At 36.8% G+C, this 27236-nt stretch overlaps 1 protein-coding gene across 1 annotated transcript; it reads right to left on the bottom strand.

Annotated features, from left to right (window-relative positions):
* Positions 1-174: 174 nt before the first annotated feature.
* Positions 175-26265, bottom strand: pcsk1 (proprotein convertase subtilisin/kexin type 1). The gene is made up of 14 exons (XM_066711813.1): positions 25840-26265; positions 23434-23538; positions 21116-21238; positions 12830-12976; positions 11329-11405; positions 10376-10464; positions 9212-9384; positions 8560-8772; positions 6778-6878; positions 6222-6455; positions 3448-3605; positions 2943-3076; positions 2005-2166; positions 175-1541 (listed from the first exon to the last, which is right to left on the bottom strand). Exons 1-14 carry the CDS (start codon positions 26020-26022, stop codon positions 1140-1142), a joined length of 2301 nt encoding a protein of 766 aa, XP_066567910.1. The 5' UTR covers positions 26023-26265; the 3' UTR covers positions 175-1139.
* Positions 26266-27236: the final 971 nt, after the last annotated feature.

Below are 27236 nucleotides of genomic sequence, written 5' to 3'. Positions count from 1 at the left end.
AGATCAGAAAGTTATTTTAACCATTCCTAATGTAATTCCTTCCCTCTGATTAGAGAAACACATATAAACTCTGTAAACATAGCTTTCATTCCAGATTCTCTCTAGCTTGCTGCGCATAGATGCTGATACATGTACAGTCAGGGAAAAAATACACATTAAATAATTGCAAATTGGTAGATGTACAAAACCCCTTTTTTAATCCAAAATACAGAATAATATTTGTACTGCATAAAGCACATGTTTCAGTAATTAAATACTCTATATTCAATAATAAATAAATAGATTAAATAACAATAGTCATTCATAGACCATATCATATTATATGCAAATAGTAAGACATTAAATAAAGGAATAAATGCCAAAGGTATAAATAACTACTTTAATCAGATCAACCAAGTAATTGATTAAAATTGTATTTAATAGTATTTTCTCATTGACCTCTACATGTTTGGTTTTGTGATGATGAAAGTTTTAATGTTAAAATGCAATCTCTTGAAATCTCTCTGACTAAGGACGATTGAATTCACACCAGGAAGTAAGAAACCGACTCCCGCTGTAATTTGCAGAAGATCTTTTTTTTTTTTTTTTTTTGCTGTGATTTGAAAAAACAAAACAACAACAACAACAAATAAACTAATACAAATAAACAAATAAATAAGACTATAAAGAAACAGTTTACAGATCCACCTTTAAACATGGTGAGTGGTGTTCGCTCTAAACCAAAATTTCTTCTGGTATAGAAATGCTGCATTATTTAATAGAAAATAAACTTTGGGGAGAAGAGGAAGAGGAGAAGGAGGATGAAGAGGGGTGCATGTAGGTGGGGGGACCTGGCAGAGATGGGAGGTTCTATCAAAAACACAACAGGCCTGACAACTGGGAACTATGATCTTGGCTCTTCCAGTCCGACTCATTGAAGAACTTTTAATCCAGTCCGGACTTTAACTCCTTAATTGAGATTGGCCACAACACATCCATAATCAAATGCAATGCAAAGGATTTGAACATTATGTTAGGAATGTAATCAAATGCAACAGAATAAGATGTAACAAAGTTTTAGGGAATGTAATGGATACAATGGAATGAGCAAAGGTTGACCCCCATATCCCAGCCCCACCTCCCACCGGCCATACACTCAACTATTGGCTGTTCTCATTGAGCATGTCGAAGAAGGCCTGCAGCAGCCGGTCGTCCCTGTGCCTGTATGGCTTAGCATTGTAGAACACATCGCTGTAGTCACTGTACAGGTTGTCTTCAGAGTCCTTCAGCTGTGAGTATTTGTTCAGCTGATCCAGGGCCTGGTACAGGTTCTGGTAGGGGATGCGGAGATGCTGCTTGTCACTGGGGCTGTGGGGCAGGGCAGGGGTAGTGGTGGGGGGCAGGGCTGCTCTGAGCTCGTTGGGCCCCACCTGCCTGCTGAACGTGCTCTGCAGCAGCCGCATCAGTGCCTCAGAAGGAGCCCTCTCTGCCACTTGACCCCCGGGATATGGCCTCTCAGATGATTTTGCTTTCAAGATCTGTTGGGTGTCAGCAGGGCCTTCCTGAGGAGAGACACAGGCCACCGTGGTTATGCTTAACATATTTTTATGGCTGTTGTGGGGTTAAGAGGAAGGTCAGCTGGCTTGTCAGGAGACCTCACTAATCACAGCCTGGCACAAGCTTGGGGGAAGCTAGTTTATTACATAATGTACCTTACAGAAAAATCACCATAGGAAAATGTACAAATGTATTTAAGCTATGCTTTTTTTGCCATATAACATTTAATTGAATACTTTACAATTTAAAAGTTACATATTAAAATATAATTGGATCTTAATGTATTATAGTACTTATAGTTTTGACTGCAGTTATTAACAAATAATGTACAGGTTATAAAAACTAAGGTATGGAAGGCCCTAGTTATGAGGTTATCCATATATTTCACAACAATGCACAAGGAAAGCCATCCCCCTCTTTGTAATTTGCAGAATTATGTTGTTGTTGTTATTTAGTTTTTCCACTAACCTCCATCAGGTCGACCATCTTCTCCACCCCTCTCCTGTCGTTCTGCACTGCATTGTATGGAGTGTAAATGCGTGCCTTCTTCATGTGCTCTGGTTTTGTTGAGGTCCCATGCAAAATCAACTTCCAGGTCACAATCTTACCCTCATTCTCGATCCTGCCAGACTGCCATTTAAAGATGAAGTGGCATTAAAAACATTGTCCACACATGGTCACGAACTGGGCACTGATGCTTCTCAAATGTGAAGATGAATACAGTGTGAAAGCCAAAAAGGCATGAACTGCAATTATAACAGGCCAACTTTATCAAGGTACTGCTGAGAAACTTCAGTTAAAATGAATGAATATAAACAAACAAACAAATATATAAGGCAGATTGCCGAGGATGTGTATAATAGAGGTTTTACATTGTTGAAAGATATGTATGTATGTTTAACATTGCACATGCAACTATGTATGTATATTTGCTGCTATTCCTGAACCTTTTTTTATTCTGTAGTCAACATCCATCTGTGATGCAGGAGGTAACAGAATACAACCAGCAGATTTAAAATAAATAGGCAATTCTCATCCAGGAATCCTGATTAAATCCAATTGAATCTCACTGAGCTGCCCAACACTGACAGAGAAGCCAGACTGGACAAAGCAGAAAATTCCTTAATACCAGCTGTACAGGATTTGATCTGATGTATGTCAACAGATAACTGGCAGATGTCAGTTACATCACCCAGTGTGCACTGGTTCTTACAATTAAGGTGGCACTGGAAGAGTTTCTTAAAATATAACAAACAATTTAAGAGCTGTGAAAAGTTGATTTTTGACACTTAATTAACTCAAAACCAAAAGCAACACAGGATAATAAAAAACTCTTAAAAAAAAAAAAACTGTATACATTTTGTTGTGGTGTGTTGTATTGCATTGTGGTGTGTACTTTTACCTACCAAGTCGGTAATTTTCAGTGTCCATGTCCCTGCAGGGTCCTCCCCCCAGGTGTGCACAGACATGAAGTCCCAGTTCTTGAAGCCACTAGAAGATGTGTCTCTCTCCCTTTCAGCCAGCAGGACAGTGCTTGTTCCTGCAAGTACGGATAGGAAAGTCAATAACAGCTTGTTTTGATTTGTTTTCTTTTCTTGGAGAAAGTCATAATTTGCATTTATTTATTTATTTATTTATTTATTTATTTATTTATTCATTTATTTATCTTTAAATCATATATTTCCTACATTATAGTCTCTAAGAAATGTATCATATTAACTCATTGATCTGTGTCACACTGGATTCCTACTAACAGTGTCCCTTGTAATAAAAGACAATAAAAAATTGTCCAATTGGTCCAACTGACCAAGACAATAGTTCAGCATTTGAAGACATTCATCTGTTACTTTCAAGACAAGCAATTAAGCACAAATCAGCTGTCCCTATGGAAACAGAACTCTGTCACCATACCTGAGGGGGAAGTGAGTGTAATGTGCAGGTCTCCCCTCCGTGTGTAGTCAATGCTGGCCTCCATTTGCACATGCTCCAGGGACTTAATGGCATTTTCCTGTCCAGCACAGGATTTAGTGGGGATTTCAATGGTGATCTCACCAGCAGCTTTTAAAGCCCTGGAGGGGGGAGAAAGGGAGAGGGGAAGAGAGGCAGAGAAAAATGAAATTACATCCAAATGACTCTTGGTGAATTTGGGTTAATCTCCGCTGCGAATTAACAGATTTCCTTCTGCCTACACAGGAAGGAAAATGTATATCACAATGTATTTGTGGCTTTACTGCATTTCACTTCTTAAAATACATGTGGCTCTGAAAGAAACAGATTTTTCAATAGTGTACAATTTCTTCAAAATGCATTGCGTCCCATTTTTACTATTTTTTTAAATTATTTTGTAACACCTCTATATGCGCTGATTTGTTGGCCAACATAGACATAACTTTTGACTTCTTCAAGTATATTTTGACCTATTTCAATCTTCTTACTTTTTACAAAGCTGCTGATCAAGACTTCTTTCTTGAGTCTTCTTTTGAGTCACCTGAGAGTTCCTCAATTTAAACTGCTGGTATTCAGGTGTTCCAGCAATGATGACGATGACATAAATTGTTCAAATAAACTCAATTTATCTTAATTCCCTTTTTGTCTTAGTCCAAAGTCCTGATCACTTGTTTATGTGTTGCTATAAATAGTTTTGGAGAGATTGTGTTTACTGGCACTGAGACACTGAGCATGACTCGAGATTTACGATTATACTGTATTTACAGTATAATCATCAATCTTGAAAAACTACACACTTCTAAATCTTTTGTAGTCATTTTTGTATTACTTTAGTATAAATACATGTTAATTTGGATTCATATGTTGTTTTTTATGTGACTTTATGTTAATGAAAAGACACACAGTGGAAGGCTAAGGTACCCATGAACATCTCAGAGAGGAGAGCACAGCTGGGGGAAACTTCTAACATTGCATGCACTAATCTCTGCTAAAAAAGGAAGGAGAACACATTTGGGTTTGATCCCATGTGAAAATCCCCTCATCCTATTAGGATTACAATAAAATGATTTGTTTTTATAGCTGGATTTCATGTGTCCTGTGCTCAGGGCAATACGTCACTCTGAAAGCTGCCCGGTACATGAAGAGTTTTGCAAACTTTCTAACGTTAGCACAGAAACCATTACTTAACAACAACTATCACAGTTTCCAAGATGGTTGGTTATTATGTCCTCACATTTTGGTAGGAGTGTGTTAGTAAAGTATATGTAATTTGTGTATTCAATTATGAACTTTTAAAACATTAGACAATGTTAATCATCTCCAAAATAGTGGCGATTAAAACCCAATGGAGTGCTATTTCAGGGCAAAAAAAGACAAGAGCGTGAGATGTATCTTCCCAGTGAAAATGTGGGTAATTACTTTCAGTGGACCCTTAGCATGAATGTTTTACCATGATAAAAGTAAGTGATGAACATGGTTCCTATAAATTAATTTGCCATTGAAAAACGCAGAAAAGTGTATAATCTTCCATTTGTCAGAGTATATTTTTTCTTTATTTTGTTGATTTTTAAATCTGATATATGTATTTTGATTGTTTAGCTTACCACTGAGTGTAATTTCTGCATGGTATGCAACATAATGCTCTTATGATCAGTGCCTAAATATACTTTCATAAACTAATAAACATGTGGTTCATTTCTGTGCTCAATGCCAATGTTTAAAATATGAAAATATGTTTGGAATGCTGCAGCTCTACTTCAATAGCAAACAAAATGTTTTCATTTACATTTCTGTGTGCACATAAACCATGGAACCTTTATTTTCAATGTAATATAGTGAATATTGTTTGCTGAAATATTATTATTATTTTAATTTTTTTAGGCTGATGGTTCTCTATGGAATCTGACCTTGATTGAGATGGTTAATGTTTGAATACAATAATTCAATATATTGTGTTTCTGTATATTATGGTTAGGAAAACTAAATTTTAATGTTATATTTTAATCATGGAATAATATTTTCTATTATTTGATCAGATAATTAAAACAAATCTTAATGGATAATAGGAATTTTTGTGATTAAACATCATATCCTCAAACCCTGACATGGCACTCCATTGGTATTTAAACAGATAAACTTTTGAAGTGGGCTACACTTTTTAATCTGACAGAAAATCTGATATTTTATTAATACACTCCACCCCTACCAACACCAATACACAAGGCCATAACAAAACAGTCATTACGGAAATTGTCCATTAACTATTTAAGTATTTCAGTTTATTTAAATGTATTATTTTTAATTTACTTTGCTCTTAAGAATAGTATTATATTAATTGTATTATTTCTCTTAAGATTTAATTAATAGTTTTTTACCCTTCAATATGGAGTAGTAGCTATTATGACATTAATATTTAATTTTTGTATTTAATTTTGTATCTCACAAAGTCATGCTCTTCCCATTCTCCGCACCTTTATTAATATTTCACTATTTTAACAAATATCCACATGACTAAAACTGTAATTGATTGAATCACAGCATCCTGTGTTTTTCAGTAAGTTAACTGTGTTTAGTGAGGCTCCAGCTAAAATACAATATTATTATTGCTAACTTCTAGTTTGGTCAAGATGAAAGGGAAGACAATGAAGAAGAAGAACAAAAAGAACAAGAAGTAGAAGGAGAAGATGAAGGTGAAGAATGACTTAATGACAGGTCTGGAGTATAGATGCAATATTTACCTGGGTTGGAAGGTCTCATCCTTCACTATGCACTGCTTCTTCTCAGGTACATGTTTCCAGATCTTGGGGTCAGCCAGATCCACCAGAGCTTTGGCATTGAGAAGGCCAAACCCAAACCTGCTGTTGACCATCAGCCCAGCACCATTCTTCTTCCAGCCCGGGTTGTTGGCTAATGGGTCATACTCCGAAGTCCATACTACCAGATGCTGGAGGTCACGCCAAGTAAGATCAGGGCTAAATGTCAAACAGAGACCAAGGGTCAGACAGGAGATTGGGGGTGGGGGGACATCCAGGCTTGCCATTATTCCTGTAACTCGTAATTGTTTGTTTGCTTTTTATTTATCTCTCACTATTTCGCTCTTTCACACTCTTTATTTCTCTCACTTCCTCTCCCTCTTTCTCCCCCCAGTCACTCCTTTACTCTCTCTCACCTCTTCTCTTACTATCTCTTTCCCTGTCTCTAAAAGTCTCTCTCTCTTCTCTCTTTCTATTGCTCTGTCCACCCTTCCACTGAGCCCCATTTCCTCCTCTCCTCCTGTGTGAAAGTTATACTTACTTTGCTTCAAGGGCCAAGGCGAAGATCCCAGCAGCCAGAGGGGCAGAGGCAGAGGTGCCAGTGTGTGTCTCTGTGCACTCGTTGTGCAAGTCTGCACTGGTCTGCAACACAAACACAAGCAGGGTATAAGAATACAGGGACAACTGCAGACAAAACAGGAAAACACTTGCACCTTGGGATGGGAAAATGTGTTAGAAACTTTGCATCTCAGCTCTGTTCTGTAAAATGAACAGCCTTCTTATGTATGAGGGGCCGTTCAATTCAAAATTAACAGAAAAAATAAATAATATACCAAAATGGATATGTCATATAGCAGAAAAAAATTATTCATATACCAAAATGGATATATCATATACCAAAGGGGATATATCATATTGTACAAAAATAATTAATATACTAAAGTGGATATATCATATAGCAGAAAAACAAAAAAATCATATACCAAAATGTATATATGATATGGCACAAACATATAAATCAAATAGCAGAAGAAATAATGAATATACCAAAGTGGATATATCATATACTGGAAAAAATATGTCATGTTGCACAAAAAATATATACCAAAGTCATTGGGTTGTACATGCGCAGTGCACCCAGTTGGTTAGAGATGAGAGTGGATCCTTCACAGGGTCACAGGCATTAGAGCCGAATGAGGGAGAAATCGATGTGAACGTTTATGAGCAGGAGATGATCATTATCGTAGAGTGTACATATACATTAACATACATATATTATATTACAATTATAACAGTTTTTAAATTATTGGTACTGTATTGTTATTTATGATTTATTAATAGCTCTATTTGTTTTTTTAATGTAATTTGGTGGTGAATTGTCGATATATGACCAATGTGATGCTGTTCAAGTTTATAACAAATGGAGGCAGCATCTCATTGAAAAAACATATCAGCTAATAATCAAAATCAAGACAAGCCAATTAGAGTAGTGAAACCAATCTAGTTGCATGACTGTACAGTACTGCCTTTACATAGTTATTTTGCTCAAACTGTCAATTAAGTGTCTGCCACACCATTTGTGCATATACATGTTCATGTTATTTTTTGTTTCTTAATTATATTAACTATATCACCCAGCTTCATAAGCTATCACTAATTTAGGCTTCATGAATGGTATCTTGATGAATGCCTGTGCATATGAATGTCCAAATCGATTTCTCCCTCATTCGGCTCTAATGCCTCTGACCCTGTGAAGGATCCGCTCTCATTTCTAACGAACTGGGCACACTGCGTATGTCCAAACCAACATCTCCACCACGTGACTTTTGTATATATTTTTTGTGCAACATGACATATGTTTTCTGGTATATATATTTTTGGAGAGTGTCATTTTTTCTGGTATATGATATATCCATTTTGGTATATTAATTATTTTTTCTGCTATATGATATATCCACTTTGGTATATGATTTATTTTTTCTGATAATTTTGAATTGAACAGCCCCTCATAATTATGCACTGCTGCAGAATAGCTAGTTTCAGTGGGCTTAACAGCTGAAACATTTTTAACCTTTATGCATGTGTGCCTTGTAAAGCTTTTAATTTAGCTCTTTATGTATGTATGTATTTATGTATTATGTATTTATAATGGATGGTACAGTAAAAGATTAACAAAAGAAAATACTGAGCTATCACCATCCCCTTAATTATGTTACAGGTGTAATCAGCCAAGAGGAGCAGGAAGGAAAGAACAACAGAAGAAGAGGAAGACAATGAAAAATGTAGATTTCAATATGACATAAGGAAGTTTAAGGGGGCTCACTATTCTCTGGTCAGTGTAGTCTCCGCTGCTGTAGGCCGTGGCCAGAGTGGAGGAGCACTTCTCTGCATACCAGGGGGACAGGCCCTGCTGGGAGGCACTACTGATGGAGATAGTGAAGATGCTGTCAGTGTAGCCATCGCAATCACAGTTGTCCCCCTGCCGCCCGCCGTTTCCTGAGGCCCAGACAAAGATCGAGCCTTTCCCTCCTCGACCCTGCAGTGCAAACATGGTAAGAGAGTTTTCTTTTTTTTTGAGAAAATAGTTTATTACATGAATTTAAAAATAAATCAATAAACTGTAAAGGACTGGTGAGCAGTGATGCATTTTCAAAGCATCAAACCCAATGTACCTTATTTTAAGGAAGCTTGCCCAAAATTACAGGAAAACAACTCCAAAGGGAATGTATATAATCAACCACATAGAGAGTTAGTTAATTATATTATATATAATACATTTGTGACCTGGCCAAATATGTTTTTTAAATAATTTTGAAACACACAGTATCTTAACAACAAGTAATCACGAAGTTCTATTTTAACAAATCATGATTGTACTATTTCAATAAACAGAAATAAGCTAATTTAATGGGCAGTGAACACACAAATTGACTAAGCATGGACCATGCTATTTTAGCATCCTCACACAACCTCACCTTCTGGATACCATACTCGAAGGCCTTCTGAGCCAGCCGCCCGGGCCCCTCTACCGTCTTTCCATCATCATTGGGTCCCCAGCTGGCACTGTAAATGTCTACATGCTCGGGGTTGAAGCCAATGGAGCTGGCCTCAATAGCGTCAGTTACAATCCCATCCAGCATTCGAATCCCTGTGCACCAGGGGACACAGGACGAGTCTTAATGTATTTATTTGTTTATTTATTCTAAACAAACATTTGTTTCTAAACAAATTAGTTTACAACATGAAAGGCCCTATGTGATATCTCCAATTCATTTTCAGATCAAGTAAACAAACTTATTCCATTTATAAACAGATGCACCCTTTTCTCAATGCAGCATGTGAAACAGATAGTTAAATATAGAATGCCCGTTTTTCACTTTTTGGAATAGGAGACAATTTTGAATTTTCAGCAGAGTATCTGTCTTGGGCAGTGCCTACAGCTCATACATCTTAGGAGGAGTTTCAGCATGTTGTATCTAATGGAGCATGCAAGATGGCACTAAGCCACAAGGCAAGCTTCCTCTGAGTAACTCTGTAGCTCTGATCTCTATAGTGAACACCACTCCTCTCTCTCTCTCTTTTATGACCTCTTGCAAATGGATGAAACTGAGGTTGGGAAGACAAACACTGTCTGCTTTGAGTGCACAGAGGGAAGCTGTATTCTTACGTGTTATGACAGGTTACAACAACACAGAAAAGAAAAGAAAAAATAAATAGTGACAACTCTTACCCATGGCTGACACTGTTCAATCAATTGTAAAATACTTCACTGGGCTTGGTGAGTTGCACTTGTTTATACAGATTTGCTTGCAAATCAATATCCCAATATGCCTAACCAGAAGATTGTTTGCAGACACCTCCAGTTCATCTTGTATAGTGTTCTACCCACAACAAGGACTCAATATTTGGGGTAAAAACATGAAAAACACACCTCTTTTTACAAAGTAACAATGCTATTTAAACCGCTAAGTGTTTACATGGACATTTAGAACAAGAAAAAATAAATAAAACAGACACACTGATAAAGCAAATTCTTTTCCTTACCATAAAGTGTATTATGGTGTGTGACTTGAATAAAGCTGGGGCTCATATTTAACAGCCTATATAAGTTGAGATGGAAGGTGTATGACGGTGCCTACCTCCAACTTTAGAGTTGTACGCGACTCCAACACCACACTTGTTGTTGTCTGCCTGCATGGCTATCTCTCCCGCACACCTTGTACCATGTCTGAACAAATAAGACAATATAAATAAATCACACAAACTCTTATATTAATCAAACCAATATGCATTTCACAAGGTGTGGTTCTAAAAGGTTTTGAGATAAAGAGACAGTACACAGGGTTTAGAAACAGAAAAACAAGGCAGAGGTCAACTGATTCAGAACAGATTCAGGCTTTGTGAGATACTTCCCTCTGCTTCAATTTGTGTTATTCTTTTTATTTTGTTATGTTAATGTTTTCTTGACACTGTCTAGGTACATTTCCACCCCTGTTTCAGAGCTTTTTATATGATCGTACTATGAAATAAAAATAATCAACTGTGCAGTTTGAATAGCAGAATGAGTTGTTGACACAACCAGAGCTGTGTTTACTTCCTGGATCCATTACTAGGTGTGCATAGGTGATTTGTAAACTAATAAAAGGATGATAGTGAATGATTAATCTATGCATACACATTGTTCCTGGACTGGAGAAAATTAAAATACAAAATGAAAACTTTGGAAATGGACAGGAGCAAAACTGACAATATTTGTGGAAAGTAATGAGAAATGTGGAACGTTTTGTTTCAGAAACAATTCTATAGATTTAATAGAGGTATTACATGCATGTAATTGTTTGAGTATTTGAGTTAATGTCATAAACATATACATACATACATATATACATTAAGATAATTACTGATTTTGTCCTAGTTTTTCCTTGTAGTGTTTCATTGCAAGGTTTGGTTCTCTTTTCTATACATAGTACACAGACATGGCCTGTAGACATACATGTCAGGAAATGTACAGCAATACAAGACACTATCACAGCTGCTGCCTGAATAGAGAATTGGCTCAGACTAGAATACGTGGTATAAAGAATACTCTTACTTGTTCTCATTAGTTGAATCGTATCGTGGAAAGGGGTCTGGATCATTGTCGTTGAAATCGTAGCTGGCTGTCGGATCCTAAACAAAATACAAAAACAATTGTTTTGCAGTACACTTGAGAGGTTGTCCCTGTGACATTATCTCTGTGCTTAATACAGGAGTTTAATGTGTGCATCAGTAAAATTGTGTGAATTAGTAGCATTGCTATATTAAATATCAAATTGGGGATGGGGGTGGGCAGGAAGGAATGAAAAAGAAAGAAAGACAGAACGTAAAACAATACATATAATAAATAAATATATAAATAGACCAGCTGTCATATGAACTAAACAAAGTGTGTTACACCAAGCCAGATCATTTTTTCCCATATGTCACTGCACAATCTAAGCCTTCAAATCAGATATAAAGAACAGAATGAAAACTGTAGAAAATAACATGTAAGTTACTATGTGAATAACTGGTGTCAGAAGAAGATCAAACAGGATCATTATATTTAAGCAAGTACAGACTTTTGGTGCTACAGAAATCAGAGTTTGATTACTACAACACTGTTAATACACTGTTAATACTGTTATGCAGCTCGCAATCACAATTTGTTCGCAAAAGAGCTGTGTAGGGCAATCCCATTGTAATACATCTCACATCTGCAGTACCCAGCATTTAATTAAAACATTTGAATTACTACTGACCTGCACTCCTATTAGTCCTTAATAGAGATCAGATACATTTTTAAAAAATTGAGCTTAATTAATTTTGTTTGCAGTGTAAAAAAAAAAATTTTGTTTGAATAAATTGACATTTGTAAAACTTGTAAAACTGAACCAGTATGTCACTGGTTTATGCATTGGAAAGTTCAGTAGGTAATTGAAGTTCAATATGGTTATTGGATTTGAATTTAATTTAAATAAATAAAGAAATAAAAAAAACTAGAACAAAATAATTTTGATCATTATAATACATAACTCGCTAGATTTATATATATGCGATGCACTGTGTGTTCTGACACCTTTCTATCAGAACCAGCATTCACTTTTTCAGCAATTTGAGCTACAGTAGCTCGTCTGATGAATTGGACCACACGGGCCAGCCTTCGCTCCCCACGTGCATCAATGAGCCTTGGCCGCCCATGACCCTGTCGCCGGTTCACTGCTTTTCCTTCCTTGGACCACTTTTGATAGGTACTGACCACTGCAGACCAGGAACACCTCACAGGAGCTGCAGTTTTGGAGATGCTCTGACCCAGTCGTCTAGCCATCACAATTTGGCCCTTGTCAAAGTCGCTCAGATCCTTATGCTTGCCCATTTTTCCTGGACTTTTACAGTGTTACTGTTACTGAATGTGCAGGTTAAGAAATATAATAGATCTAACAATGTTTCTGTAAAACAATGTCGCTATACACATAGTGTCAATACACATTAGTGAGAAATTAATTGGCTTTGTACTGTTTTTCATAGCTAGGCAAAGTTTACTGTAGGATATATGCATTCAGTCAGGCTCTTACGTAGTTGGTATAAATGTCTGTGTGGTTCCACTCCAACCCGTCATCCAGCACAGTGATAACCACACCCTTGCCTGTGATCCCCTTCTTCCATACTGGGATGACGTGAAGGTCCAGTTTGGGGAGAGACGGGGAGGTCCTTGTGTCTTGCTTGAATAACATAGGGAAGGAAAAAAGATAAATAAACAAGAGAATCAAAAACACACAGGAAAATCCCAAAATGAATTGCTTTGAATCAAAAGTTAGAGCCACCCACCAGCTAGAGTTAGAGTTAGAGTTAGAGTTTTCACATTTCAGGAAAGACAATACAATAAGGGCAAGAAAATCATCATAAAGTACTGATACTGGATTGTGGGATTTGCATGAGGTCTATGGAAGAATCCTGGGAATTGTGATTTGCAATCCATTTTGATTAAGTCTAGGCTTATACACAGCCAGATGTAGGAAGCTATTCAGCCAAAAAGAGAAACATCTCTGGTTAAACTAAAGATCTTCCCACTATAAGAGAGAACACATTAAGATGATACTGGATATGAGAGAGCAATGGCATCACAGATATAATAGGAAGAGTTTCTTTACAAGAAGGTTTATGGAAAACAGAACACATCTGAACTCTAAATTGCTTAATTTGAGACTTAATTAAACTATAACTGCTTAATTTGTTCTTTGTAATATTACTATCAGATTTTTAATGACTGGAGAAAGTTCAGATACGGATCAAAAAACAGAAGACACAGGTACAATCCAGGACCAGAGTTAAAGACCACTGATCTAGCTGACTAATCTTTCAAGAACCATTTTAGTCATTAGGTCCAGGGATTAAGGTTCTCCTTGCAGTAGGTCAAGAATGAGGGTCTAAATCAGTACTGTTTCCTCCTCCTCTCCTGGATTTACTAACACAAAAAGATAAATTCCAAATTGCATAGCCGTAAAACCCACATCACCCATGCATTAATTCTGAGCCTACTAAACAGAGATGTGTTAGGGGGTGACTACAGGACCTGTGAAAAATTGAGTAATCACTTAGCTTTGTAATTACCCACTTATTTGCATTAACATTCTTGTAAACAACAATTCCTAAACATTTTACAGAGGGTGATTTGAATGTCCTGCCAATTATTTTGTAATCATAGAGTAATCCAGAGCTATTTCTGTATGCCTCGTAGGCGACATTTACAGAACTGAGTTCCAGTAAATAAACAGAGTTAATGGACAATTGAAAATGGTGCTTGAGAGAAAAAATGCTGCCTGCTAATCCGGTGCGCACTCTTTACAGCAGGAGCTTTTTAACCTGTGATCTTCTCAAAGGTTTTGGAGTGCCAGGCAATTCAATTAGCACACAGATAATTGAAATCACAGAAAGGACTTATTGGGAGTGATTCATAGCTGTGAAATATAAATAAATAAATAAATAAATAATTCAATCTATATCTGCAGAAAATTCCTGCGAGGTATGACTCATCTGCAGCTCATGGTTCTGCTGAAAACTTTGAACTTTGCTGAAATGCTTTAACATTTACTTATGAAGAATGATTTATCATTCCATTCTATAATAATAATAATGTTATATTTAGGACAAGTATATATATATATATATATATATATATATATATATATATATATATATATATATATATGCAGTGACCTCCACATTGATTTATTTTTTCTAACAAAACTGCACAGAGCAATATCATATGATTGACAAAAAATTGCAGATTTCTCAAATGGATAAAGTACAGGCTACTTGTTGGATTGCTTCTGTCAGATGGTATTTAATAATTAGTTTTCTGCTTGGACAATGTTTAAATATTTTAAAAAATATTGCAACCAGCTTGTATTCTCATTTGCCCAAAAATTACTTGCAAGGGCTATTATGAGGGCATTACAAATACAGTGAAATGAAGTGAATTTGGCAGTAAATCTCAAAGAAAGTCATTGATAATGTAACTGTCAAAAAAAAGACAAATGCACATTATTAAAATTAACTTAAAATGTGTTTAAACATTTCACAACACCATGTGCCCTGTGCGGTTATTGAACGTAACGCGGCTTTCCATGGCCTGACCAGATTTTTTTCCCAAAGCTTCCTGTTGTCATGGGTTCGTAAGTTGGTTGACATTTGCAAAGAGATGTGTCCTATCTCCCCACACTTTCAGCAGTGGAGGGTCCTCTCTTCAGTATATCTACCGTAGCCTGGTGTCTTTTGACTAAATCCATAACATCCTCTGGGGTGTTGGGGTCTCCCTGACAGACAGTTTTCTTCATGTAATAAGGAAGAGCTTGTATACAGTGGTCAATAACCAGATGTTCAATAACACAGTTGGCTCCCAGAATGTCCAGCTGTAGCCATTTATTGGTAATGCATAGTAGCTTGTAGATCTGTGGTTGTGGAGGCTAAGCAGGGTTGAAGGTCCAGTTATGGTAGCATTGCGCTTGGGCAAACATATTGATCCCCAGGTGACTGAAGATCTCTTCTTCTTCTCTGTACCATCTGGCTCTTATTGCATACAAATGATATGTTCTCTGTGTGTTGTCGGTCAGATAGGGAGCTGAAATGCCTGCCTACCACACCTGCAGCCATTGTTCCCACTGGACGGTCCACACAAATGTTAGAAAATAGACTTCAATATCGTCTTGTTCAGAAATTTTCGGCAGCGACATCTGTCTGGGGTTGGGCAGGTCATGTCAGTCCAGTGGTCAGCCTCGTCATGAGAGACTGCAGGTCAGTCTGTAAGGTGATGGTGTGGGCATGTTGTTCGTCCATCATCTCCCTGTGGACTGCCTGCTTGGACAGTTTGACCTCCATAGTTGTCTCATCCATCCTCGCAGTAGATGTCAATCATACGCTGGCTGCACTTTGTCTGCATTTTCTAGCACCTGTAATACAGCTGGAGGTTGTGGGTGTGTCTCAGGGAACGGGCTGCAGTGGATACGGGTGAGGATAAGTCAAAAAGAAGCGAAGGCTGGAGAAAAGCTAGAAAACACTGTAATAAACCTACTTCTGGCATATGGCTATAAATGGGGAGAAGTAGCCCTGTCTATTGTGAGGCCGGTAAACACTTTTCCCTGTCTCACACAGGGGAGGTTTTTGCATTATAGTCTGAATCAAAATTCAAAAGCCGTGATCGTAGTGGGTGTTGCCGTTATCGTGATCCGTCCTGTCCTGGTCAATTTTCCGAAGCAGGTTCCCAACCAATCAAAGGTCAGGGTGACCATAGATTCTATTTCCCTCTATCTCTCTTTCTCTCTCTCTTGTTCTCCAACATTCCCTTCCTGCATATTCCTCCAGGTACATTAGGGATGCCTATTTTATAGTGATCCAGTGCTGAAGTTTGACTTTCGGCAGCTGGGTCTTCCGCCCAGCAAGCTGTCAAGCATGTGCACATTTGCATTGAAGCATCGGTGCTCCCATCCTCAATAAAACAGGGAGAGATCTGTTTCCTGTAGAGAGGCAGGAGGAGAGCCAGGGAGTAGGAGCAGAGTGTATTGTTTACGTGTGAGTACTGCTAGAAGACGGATTGTGTTTGGATAATGGGACTTTGGTTATGGACTTTGGATATTCTTACGGATCACAGACATTGTATGGTTGCATTTAGTTATAGGGCCCCGAAACTGTGGAATGATTTTCCAGCCAATGTAAGAGATGCCACCTGTGTCTGAGCCTTTAAATCATGGCTGAAAACTCATCTTTTTAGTCTCTGTTTTTCGAGCCCATTATGCCGCCGGTGTGCCATGGATATGCAATGCACAAGTGTATTTGGAGATTGCATTGTATACCCAGTACCTGAGCACAATTTTCTTTTTGTCTTCCAGCAACAGCCCCTTCTGAGGGGCTGATGAGGCACCACGTCCCTCACTGTGGAAGCCCAACGAGGCACAACCTAGCCCAGAGGAACCCCACCACAGAGAGCTAACAGTGCACCCACACCACGAGGTCTGACGAGCCATCACCACCCAAAGGCTTTTGATTTTCCAACCCCCCACCCCCGAGGTCAACAAGAAGCCCCCACCAGAGGGAAGACCACAGCCAACAGCTCCGTTTAGGAGCCTTCTGATCTCCTTGCTGCTATAACAACTATATTACCTGGAGGGGAGGCAAACATTAGAAGACCCCCAGAGATTTATTTTCTCCTATATGCCATCCATAGGAGTTTTAGTTTTTCTCTCCTCCATGCCTAATGGTTTATTTAATGTTGGTTTACTTTTAGTTTATTTTTGTTAATTTAAACTGTTAAATGTCTATTTTTATTTTATTGTGTATTTTTCCATTATGTTTGTTGTACTATATTTATCACTCTGTAAAGCGATGTGATTACCCTGCAAAGGGCACTATACAAATAAAAATTGATTGATTGAGTGATTGAATCTGCACTACATCCAGTATAAGGTCATGGTGACTAATATGACACACAGAGCACAACACAGGGTACACATTGGATGCTGCCAGTGTGGAGGAGTGGTCAGGGTTCTGAACTCTGGAGTGACGGGTCGCGGTTTCAGTCCAAGGTAGGGGACATTGCTTTTGTACCCTTGAGCAAGGTAATTTACTGGAGATTTCTCCAGTTAGAACCCAACTGTATAAATGGTTAATTGTATTTAAAAAAATAAAACAAAAGTGATATATTGTAACAATTGTAAATTGCCCTGGATAAGGGTGTCTACTAATATAATCATAATAATGATTGACTGTTTTTTAGACATTTTAAATTCTACTCTCAAGCACAGCCTTGAGTACTGACACCAAGATTCATAAGCCGGTAACAAGCACAGCACATCCTTATCCTTCTGCTTCTCCATGACAACACTTGAAAGAAAAAAAATGGGGTGTCATTTTTTTCATTGAATTTATGTATGCTTCTTGAAGGACCGATCTCGTCGTGCCGTGATTAAGCATGCAGCTCTCACTGTATCCAGTGTCTCTCCTGCCTTTTGTTTTTTTAATATCACAGAGTCAGTGAAGGATCCATTTCAGTAACGCATAAGGAAATTATAGTTCCAGGCTACTGAGGGAGCGGGTTCTATGAGGCAGCCAGGAGACCCGATAACAACCTGGCATCTCCCCAGCTCCAAAAAGACTGGAGGTAACAGAATGGAACTTGGCCAAACAACAACATACTAAATGGTACACCAGACAGCTGTGTGGAGAGCAGGTTGCCCAGCAAAACCTCATCAGGAGCCATAGGCGGGCTGGCCATCGGGCAATTCTGGCAAATGCCAGAAGGGCCGGTACATGTGGGCTGGGCACCCCGTGTGGATTCCTGGACCGCACATCGTTGACACCCAGAACCAGACTCCCACCACCCCTGACCGCACTTCGTTGGCACCCAGAACCACACTTCGCCAATACCCCCCAGCCCACCCCTGCCCCCCAGATCGCATGTTGCTGGCACCTGCCATCGCCCCTCTAGGTAAAAGTCCAGGGCTGTTTTTTGGTCCCAGTCCTCCCCTGCTAGCAGCGTTTTAATACTCTGTGCAAAAGACAAATCCAAACCAGGCCCTTGACAGTACTAATACAGCAGAATGTATACAGGTCACATACTTACAAAGTCTTTAAAACATTTAATTTGAATCTGTTAAGCATGTGTTTTGCTTCACTAATTTAGTTATTTAGATTAGTTATTTAGATATTGTTTGGAAAATAAAAATGTGATATAAAGAAATATAAAATAATCTTTGCTTATGGTGAGTGGTGAGGTTAGGGTTATGGTAAGCAGAAGGGTCACAATTGGGGTCTTACGTCTTATGGACAACCCCAGGACTCTGCTATGCAGTTTTTTACACCTGTGTATATGTTTTACTGTTACTTACATATTTAGTTTGGTATTTATTAATATACCTGCTAACACACCAACAAACAAAATAATAACCATGGACTTGATGGCACTATAGCCAAATAGAATCATTGCCTAAACCCAAGGACAGATTTACCTTTGCCCATCCCACTCATTTACTGTGGATTGGGCAGTCTGCACTATTTGTTAATTGAGAAAAAACAAACCAAACACTGAAATCTAAAATTCTATTGGAAACCAATAAGACTGAGAAGGACTGATTCTCTCAAATAATATTAAGACCACATTCTACATGAAAAGTACATTGCCAGTTTAAAAACCAAACATGCTATTTCCCTTTTTTATATTACACTTTTGGATATAGACAACTGCAAAAACTTTGTAAATTACATCCTAAATTAATCGTTTTTTAGGGACGTTTATACATTTTCTCTACATCAGTCTGGTTTGTGAACTGTGTGAGTCTTTGGCTGGTTATCAGAGCCCCTGTCAGGCAGTGGTGAGTATTACTCCTTGTGAGATGATATGGATGATGACTTTAGCTCATAAGGTGATAGACTGCCTCTGCCAGCTGGAAGCAATAGTTAATGGAGCAAGAACAGATGACCTGTGTTGTCATAGCACAGGCCTGCTCACACACTACAGCAATGTCACGGTGGAAATTTGTACAGGTCTTCTTATATTGAGAGTACTGTTTTAAAAAAAGGTTTTCTGCTTGTGTTTAAAGGATGATATGTTGTCAATTAGTAACTTAAAAGGCTTCATCAATGTTGTTTTAACATTAAGACATTAAGGATTGTCTAAGATGTAGTCCCACGGGGTCATTATAAACTGGGCAGATAAATGGTGCTAGTATATATGATTCTACTTTATCTTGTTTTGCAATACAAATTATTTACAATGGCAGTACTGTTTGCTCTCCACAGTTATAATTTGAAATCACCCTGAAATCAAAAAACCTGGTGACTCCTGGGAGCTCAGCATGAGTCTCCCTTCTCTGCAAGGGGACAGTTAAATTACCCCACAGTACTGTACCAGCATGAGAAATGCATGACATGGTCAATATTGATAATTTTCCACACTGGTAACTCTGATGTTATGAAACTGCACTTAGAGGATATGTTTTATGACCACTTGAATTACAATTGAAGGCCTAAAGGGAGAAATTAAGTCCTTTTTCTTCTGCTTCAGTATGACTCAAGCAGCAGATTAGAGCAAAGGGAGATTTTTGAAGGCTGTTTGTGTTATTGATGTAAGTGAAATGCAATGGAAAATCATTGTGAGCAGGTGAGTGCTATATAAAACATTGTCTTTTGCTTTGGTGTTATGCACGTGTTTCTGTTAGGTTAGGTTAGGTTGTACATTGATGTAAATCGATAAAGACCATTATATCTGTCATGTCCCATTAGCACTCTTACCCAGAACTGAAGCACTTAAATTACAGTGCGAAAATACGAAAACAAACTTAAAATAAAATATATCATACAATAATCAAAGGAGCAACGAATTGTGACTGAGATAAATTCACAATCAAAAATGTCTCATCTCTTCCTAGTCACTGTAACTGGACAGTGGATCAGCAATAAAGCAATGCAAAAAGACAAATGTCAAAAGAACACAGAGAGGTTTCAGTACAGAACAGAATCTGGAATTCTTCATACAACAGACAGTCATTGAAAGGATCATGTTAGAAAATGAAGATAATACCAGCTAAAACAAATGAAATGAAAACAATTATATAAACAATTAAGAACAGCATAAACAAACAAACAAATACATAAAACAAAAATATGAAAAACAGTCCCTGATGGAAGATTTTGTAGTTTTAATGAGGAAACAGATTCTGATTTCCCATTATGAGGACAGAATTCACTGTGTTTATGAAAACTTAATGGCCATGTATCATGTACTGGCCTAATGACAGAATAAAGAAACCTGACGTCTTATCAAGTTAATGTGCTTTTAGTGTTTCTAATGATCCTATGCTGTGTAATTGACTTTTCAGCAACACAGAGTTTGGATATAATGTTGTTTTTTCCTTTACAACTTAAAAAATGTATATACATAAATACCACTTGGATTCAAACAAACTGCATGGACTATAGAATACTGGATTTTGTTTTTACAAACACATTAGCACTACATTTATAAAACAGTTTAAATGTACTGTTTTGTGTTTTTTTTTTTAATGTACACAGCTCATAAGTACATAAATATCCACGTAAAGCTCTGCTGAAGTTCCCAACATAGACATTTAATAATCTGATATGTATGCTTCTCTTACTATTTTTTTTTTACCACAATTAGTGCCTTTATTACAGTACTGGCCATTGTGAGGTGCCAGTTGCCTCTAGCAATGCAATTATATATTATTAAGCGTAGACCAAGAAAATAACACCAGGCAGATTTGTGTTGAGACATATATTTTTTATGCTGTTTACACAAAGGAAAGCAAAAATAGACAGTCAGACAGACAGATAGATAGATATGTACTCACCAGATACCACTGTTGGTTCCACATTGGGTCATCAAACAGCTTGTCAACTGAGCAATCCACACACTCCCCCAGAGGGGCTCTCTTTCTCCTCTGCTTCTCATACTGTTGCTCTGCCCATGACACCTGGCACAAAGACAAATCCAGCATTAGCAGAGGGCTTGTTTCTCCAACTCTAATGTATGTGCAACAAGGTGGTGCAGGCACCAAAATGAGGAACCACCCTGGCACACACATTCTCCACCATGGATTCACATTCCTGACATGTCAGCTCTCTTAATATTATTATTGCTGTTAGAAATATTAGTTGTTCCCTATATAATCATGCACAAATATTCATCGTCTTTTCCCCCTCCCCTAAATTACCACTTGGTCATGTGCAACAGATTGTGCCTAATGCACAAGGCCAAACCAGAGATTCTGATTTTCTGGTCTTTGTTGTGTTTTGTACTTGGTGTTTTTAGGTATAATAGCTGTATTATCTGCTAATTTTAATATGTCCAGTGCTCTATAATAGCATTAGAAACAGAGCTGTGGACATTATTCCACTTGATGAGAACAGGACTAATTGAGGGGAATTATATTGTACTTGATTTTGTACTTGGCACTTCAGAAAACTCATATCCTAAGTGTGAACTTACTCAGCGATTTTCACTCTAAGTGGTCCCAGTGAGATACAAGGAACAATCCAATCCCACTAAGTTTATTTTCATATACATTTGTTTCTATTCTTTGAGAAATATATTACAACAATCATAGCAGATATGTATGTTGTGATTGTTTTTTTAGTAATGCAACACACATATATATATATATATATATATATATATATATATATATATATATATATATATATATAACTTGCACAAATTACAATCCTAAGTAAAAATGTATGCTCTGTTGTAGTTTTTATTTATTAATTATTAATTATTATTAATTAATTTTATATGTATTTTAATCCTTGCTTTACAGGGGTCTTTTAACAATAGTTAGAAACCATAACTGACTTAGTCTAGAAATACTTCCATGAAGCCTGTCGTTCTATCACTGAATCAACTGTTAATGATAGCTTAGTGATTCATGAAGGAGTAAGTAACCTCTGTCCTGTTATTAGTTCGATATTAATTTAATTTATCTCCTTTTTATTCTTATAGCAAAAAACTATCTCTCATGAAGTTTACCCATTCTTTTAGAGGGCCCATTAAAACATATTTCAGTACAAATATAAATGCAAAAGAAGGACTGCTTTCTTCTGAAAACAACAGAACAGAGGACAAAATATTATTTCCTAGTAGTGATGCTAAATCTGATAGGTAGAGATATTGTAAAGGAGGGGGTGGGTGGGGCTATATAGACTAATTCATAGTATGAAAAATATGAAAATATGAATATGAAAAAGAAAACATGCAAAAAATGCAAAATGTGTTTTTATCAATCACATTACCACTCAGTATTTTTAGTTCTTAGACATGATTTGTAATATTATGAATCATGCTTATTAATCTGTTTAAATAAATTCACTGCAGGGGATGAGAGCTGGATGTGATGAATTCATGAAATTTGTATTATGATTGGAAAACAGCCTGGCCTCATTAGATTTAATGCCCACATGGTATTTCCATAATTATTTGTGAAGCTTTAACAAGAGGGAAAGAGAAACAGAGAAACAACCATAGTGAGATCGTATTTGGCTGTCTTTTGTGTATAACACACAGAGTAAAAGAGAAATGATCCCTGTTTGTCAATGGAATCTATGCTGTTGGAGGAATGGTTTGTAGAAAATGTCCAGGATGATTCCAAGTTGTAATGGCTTCTACATACATTAATGCATACTTTAATCAGAAACAGGTTTTATTCCTGTGAAATATGTGATCGACACATCATAGCAATTCACTCCACAGTATATAGACTGTAATGTAAGCCTAAGATTTCATCACAATGACACAGTACAGGTTGTTTCTGAACTGGAGTAAATTATTTTATAAATTGAGCGTGAAACTGTTCCTAAACGTATATTATTACATTATTACTTTGAGGCAGCATTATCAATACACTAGACATATTCTAAAGGGAGTAATTAAAAGTGAGAGGTACACTCTAAACATGCAATATTGATGTGTGTATTTTGACAGGACAGACAGAAGAAGCAAAAGATTATATTCCAGACCGAGGCAGACATCTGCCAAATGGATAATAATAATAATAATAATAATAATAATAATAATAATAATAATAATAATAATAATAATAATAATAATAATAATAATAATGATTATGATTATTATAATTGTTAATTAATAATAAGAAGAATCATGACTCACCCTCTCGTCCTCTGACAGCCTCTTTGTGATGTGATCTGCACTTCTTTTGGACCTTGTCAGATGACTGTTATGCTTAAATAAATAGTGGTTTTGAAGAGCCCCAATCTGTAATACATAAAATACTATTTTAAATGTGTGTTTTAGCTTTAGTGTGGCCAATTATTTGTTTTATTTTTTAAAGCATGTGTGCTTTCTTGTAGGTTTCAACTTCCACTTTTGAAAGCTAGTGTTCAATAGGGCTTCATCATTCAGTCCCTTAATTTCTGTACTTTATAATTCAAACACTAACTAACACTAACACTAATTTAAAACCTGGAACAGTTTATCCATGGATTTATATGATTTATATATTTACAAATAAGCAAGAAAAATAAATGTCTGTGAAATTGTTCATACAGATACAGTATAGGTCACTTACAAAGGATAAAAAAACAAAAGCTGCCACTGAGTACATGTTTGTAATCTGAGATTTGTGGGTGGGTCAAACTTCTAATTTAATCTCATTTGCATTTATTTAATAACAAACATTTGGCACAAATTACTGTGTGAATTTGGTGTTTCAGCCAAAGCCTGTTGATTTACCACACCACTTCAAAAATGACTAGGTATGTAGCTGTGTAGTACAGGGGTAGCCAACCCTGGTTGTGGTTTGATCCAGATTGTTAACTAATTAATAACTCACAATTTCCATGTGTTCAAGGTATCCAGTGATTGATAATTTAAAGAGACCTGTAAAACCTTTAGGATTGTGGCTCTGTGGATTGTGGAACAGGGTTAGCCATCCCTGCTGCAGTGGGTACGAAAACACAAAAACCAATTGAATGCCCAATATGGCTTTTACTTTATTTATTAAACAGCATAACAAACATACTTTTTAAAATTGTACAGATGTGAGTTACCAATTAGTATTTATTTGTTTATTCTCTTTTTAGGAAAATCATTTCCAAAATGGAACCTTGTTCAATACATCATAATATATATATTTGGACAACAAGCAATTATCACACAAGAGCAGTTTATTATTATTATTATTATTATTATTATTATTATTATTATTATACTAATATTGTGTATGCATATGTTGGGGTAAAATAAATACTCTCACAGAATGGAGTCCCCACCTTTCTGTAATTATGGAACTGTTTCAAACCCAAAGTGCAGACAGACATATTTGATATGTAGATCCCTTGCTTACTGCTGTGCAGTGGGAAATGTGTCTAATTTGATTGTGGGTTTATAGCAATGGATCTAGCTGTGAACATTCACTACAGTTCATGACCACTTGCATTTATTTATTTATTTCATATTGTGGTTATGGTTAAGATAAATAAAAAAAATCAACCCACTACCTACAGCACTCTTCTACTCGAAGTCAATATCTCTCAGCACCCAACCACCCTTTGTGAAGATCTGACTCACACCTGACGTTATAAATATAAACATTGTTTTGTTCTAGATAACCTTTTCATTATATCAGTGGATCAGTAAGTGCAGCCGAATTTCAACAATAACGACCCCCCCACCTACAGGGGTTACTTATTTAATAGTTTATTTAGAAAATAATTTGCTATGGTAATAGTACCACACATAACCTAATAGAAACGCCAAAAGAGAACAAACACGTCATAGAGTATATGCCCTCTATTGTTAGAATAGAAAAACGTTACTTATTAACCCGTTTAGTGATTAACCACAAGGCTTCTGAACGCCTTGCCTAGAGCATCTCTGCCCACGCACCAATCTAGATAATAGGAAGCCTGCACAAACACAAACACACACACACACCATAAGGCAATTTTCACACCAGCCGGTACACCAAAAGCGGTATTAGAAACCTGCATTGTACATTTCTGATATTTAGACACTAAAACAGAAATACCAAGCTCAGTTTTATGTAAGGTTATCTGGCATCGTGTGTTGCAGGTCGGCGATTCTGTGGTTTCTTTATCACTTCTCTGCGCACTCCGCATAATGTCCCACGGAGAATGAAATCAACCTCTACTACTTCAAAGCCTTTCCATTTTAGAATGGTTATAAAAATCTGAGAGAAGCAGCGGGTATATATCGTCTACAAAGGGCTGTACTGTGTGCTGTCTACTACTAGAAGCATGCATAATACAGACACATACAACTGATTTAAACCATTGAAAACCTAAGCCTTCGATACACATTTCTATGGAATTTCGAATAGGTTGATGTTAAAAAGAAGAACACTTAAATTTGTTCTATGTTCAAAATATTAAACAGATATGTATATAATAAATATGCATTTTACTGCGGCAACTGAAAAAACAGACAAGAAAGGCAATGCTTCTAAAGCATCCAATTTCTCAAGGCTTGGTTTTATACAGGCGGTGCAAGCAGTTTCAAGTGACGCATAGGATTACAATTAAGTATTAATCTTACCTGTCTGACTAATTCGTAGTCTAATTCTTCCGCTATTTCCTTGGCTGCATCAGGACCTCCGGGGATCTCCACAGCCCATTCATTGACATATTGTCTCTCGCCAGCAGATATGTCCACAGTACATAGAATGGCACAAACAGCAAATAGAGCAGATCGCTGAATCAAACGGCATGTCATATCCATTGTAAAAATATTGAATTTTATATATTTACAAAAGCCTCCCAAGGAAAATAAATATGTAAATGAATGAATACAAAAATAAAACAGTATTTTTCCCCTCTTAAATATAGATATAAATAGGCTACAGCTATATATATATATATAACTACTGCCGATCTCGTCAACAGTTATGGAGAAATTATCCTTGAGCCTCTATGTCGCCTTCTTGAATAAACGTGAGAGCGTTATTGTACATGGGGAGAGAAGCTGTTTATACGTCAAATTACGAACGGCACTGACGTCACGTTGTCTACCTGGAGCACGAGCCATCCCTCTCATCCCCGGGGAAGGGCGCGTGGGATGGGCAATGAGGTGGTTCAATGTATAAATAGATGTCTCCGTTTTGATTAAAAACAAGACCGGCGCCAATGCGCTATTAATATTGAATGTAAAATACTGAAATGCCTCAACTTATAAACATTTCTACTGTCTAAATAAAGTTAAATAAAATATTTGTGTGTAATTAATTATACAAAACCAAACAGGGTTACATCTATCTATCTGTCTAGCTGTCTATATATCTATGTGCCTGTGTCTGTAATTTGCATTATTGTTTGTTTGTTCGTGTCACAAATTATAGCCTATCAGCATCACTGGATTATTTTAATAAATATTACAGGCCAGTTATTTAATGAAAATGTAATGTTATTTAATTTATCTACGTCGGATTACAGCAAGATATTGTTATGAACTACCTATAATCTAAATAATGTGCTTCAAGGCTAACCATACCAGATCACAGCACAATGCACCCACATCTGTATTAAATAATAATAATAATAATAATAATAAGAAGAAGAAGAAGAAGAAGAAGAAGAAGAAGAAGAAGAAGAAGAAGAAGAAGAAGAAGAAGAACAACAACAACAACAACAACACAACTGTCATCATTGGTGTACTGAATAGACCACATTTTTATACATTATATAAATTCAATGCATGACAACTTTGATTCTATTTAGTGAAGGTACAGAGCGTATAGAACAAGCGAAGTATTATTGGAGTCGGATCAACCAAATGGCTCCTTGACCAGAGGAAGAATCGAAATTACTCAAATACTCTGATTGTAAGGGACAGAATCTGCATTTAATACTTTGTTATAACAGACCTTGCAATGCACAAAACTTAAAAAACGCTTTCTCCTAACTTCCGAAACTAAATAAAATCCAATTGCAAATCCA

Source organism: Amia ocellicauda, chromosome 8, assembly GCF_036373705.1.
Source record: "Amia ocellicauda isolate fAmiCal2 chromosome 8, fAmiCal2.hap1, whole genome shotgun sequence".
NCBI lineage: Eukaryota > Metazoa > Chordata > Actinopteri > Amiiformes > Amiidae > Amia > Amia ocellicauda.
The sequence above is the reverse complement of the archived record's forward strand: the minus strand, read 5'-3'. Positions and strand labels throughout refer to the sequence as shown.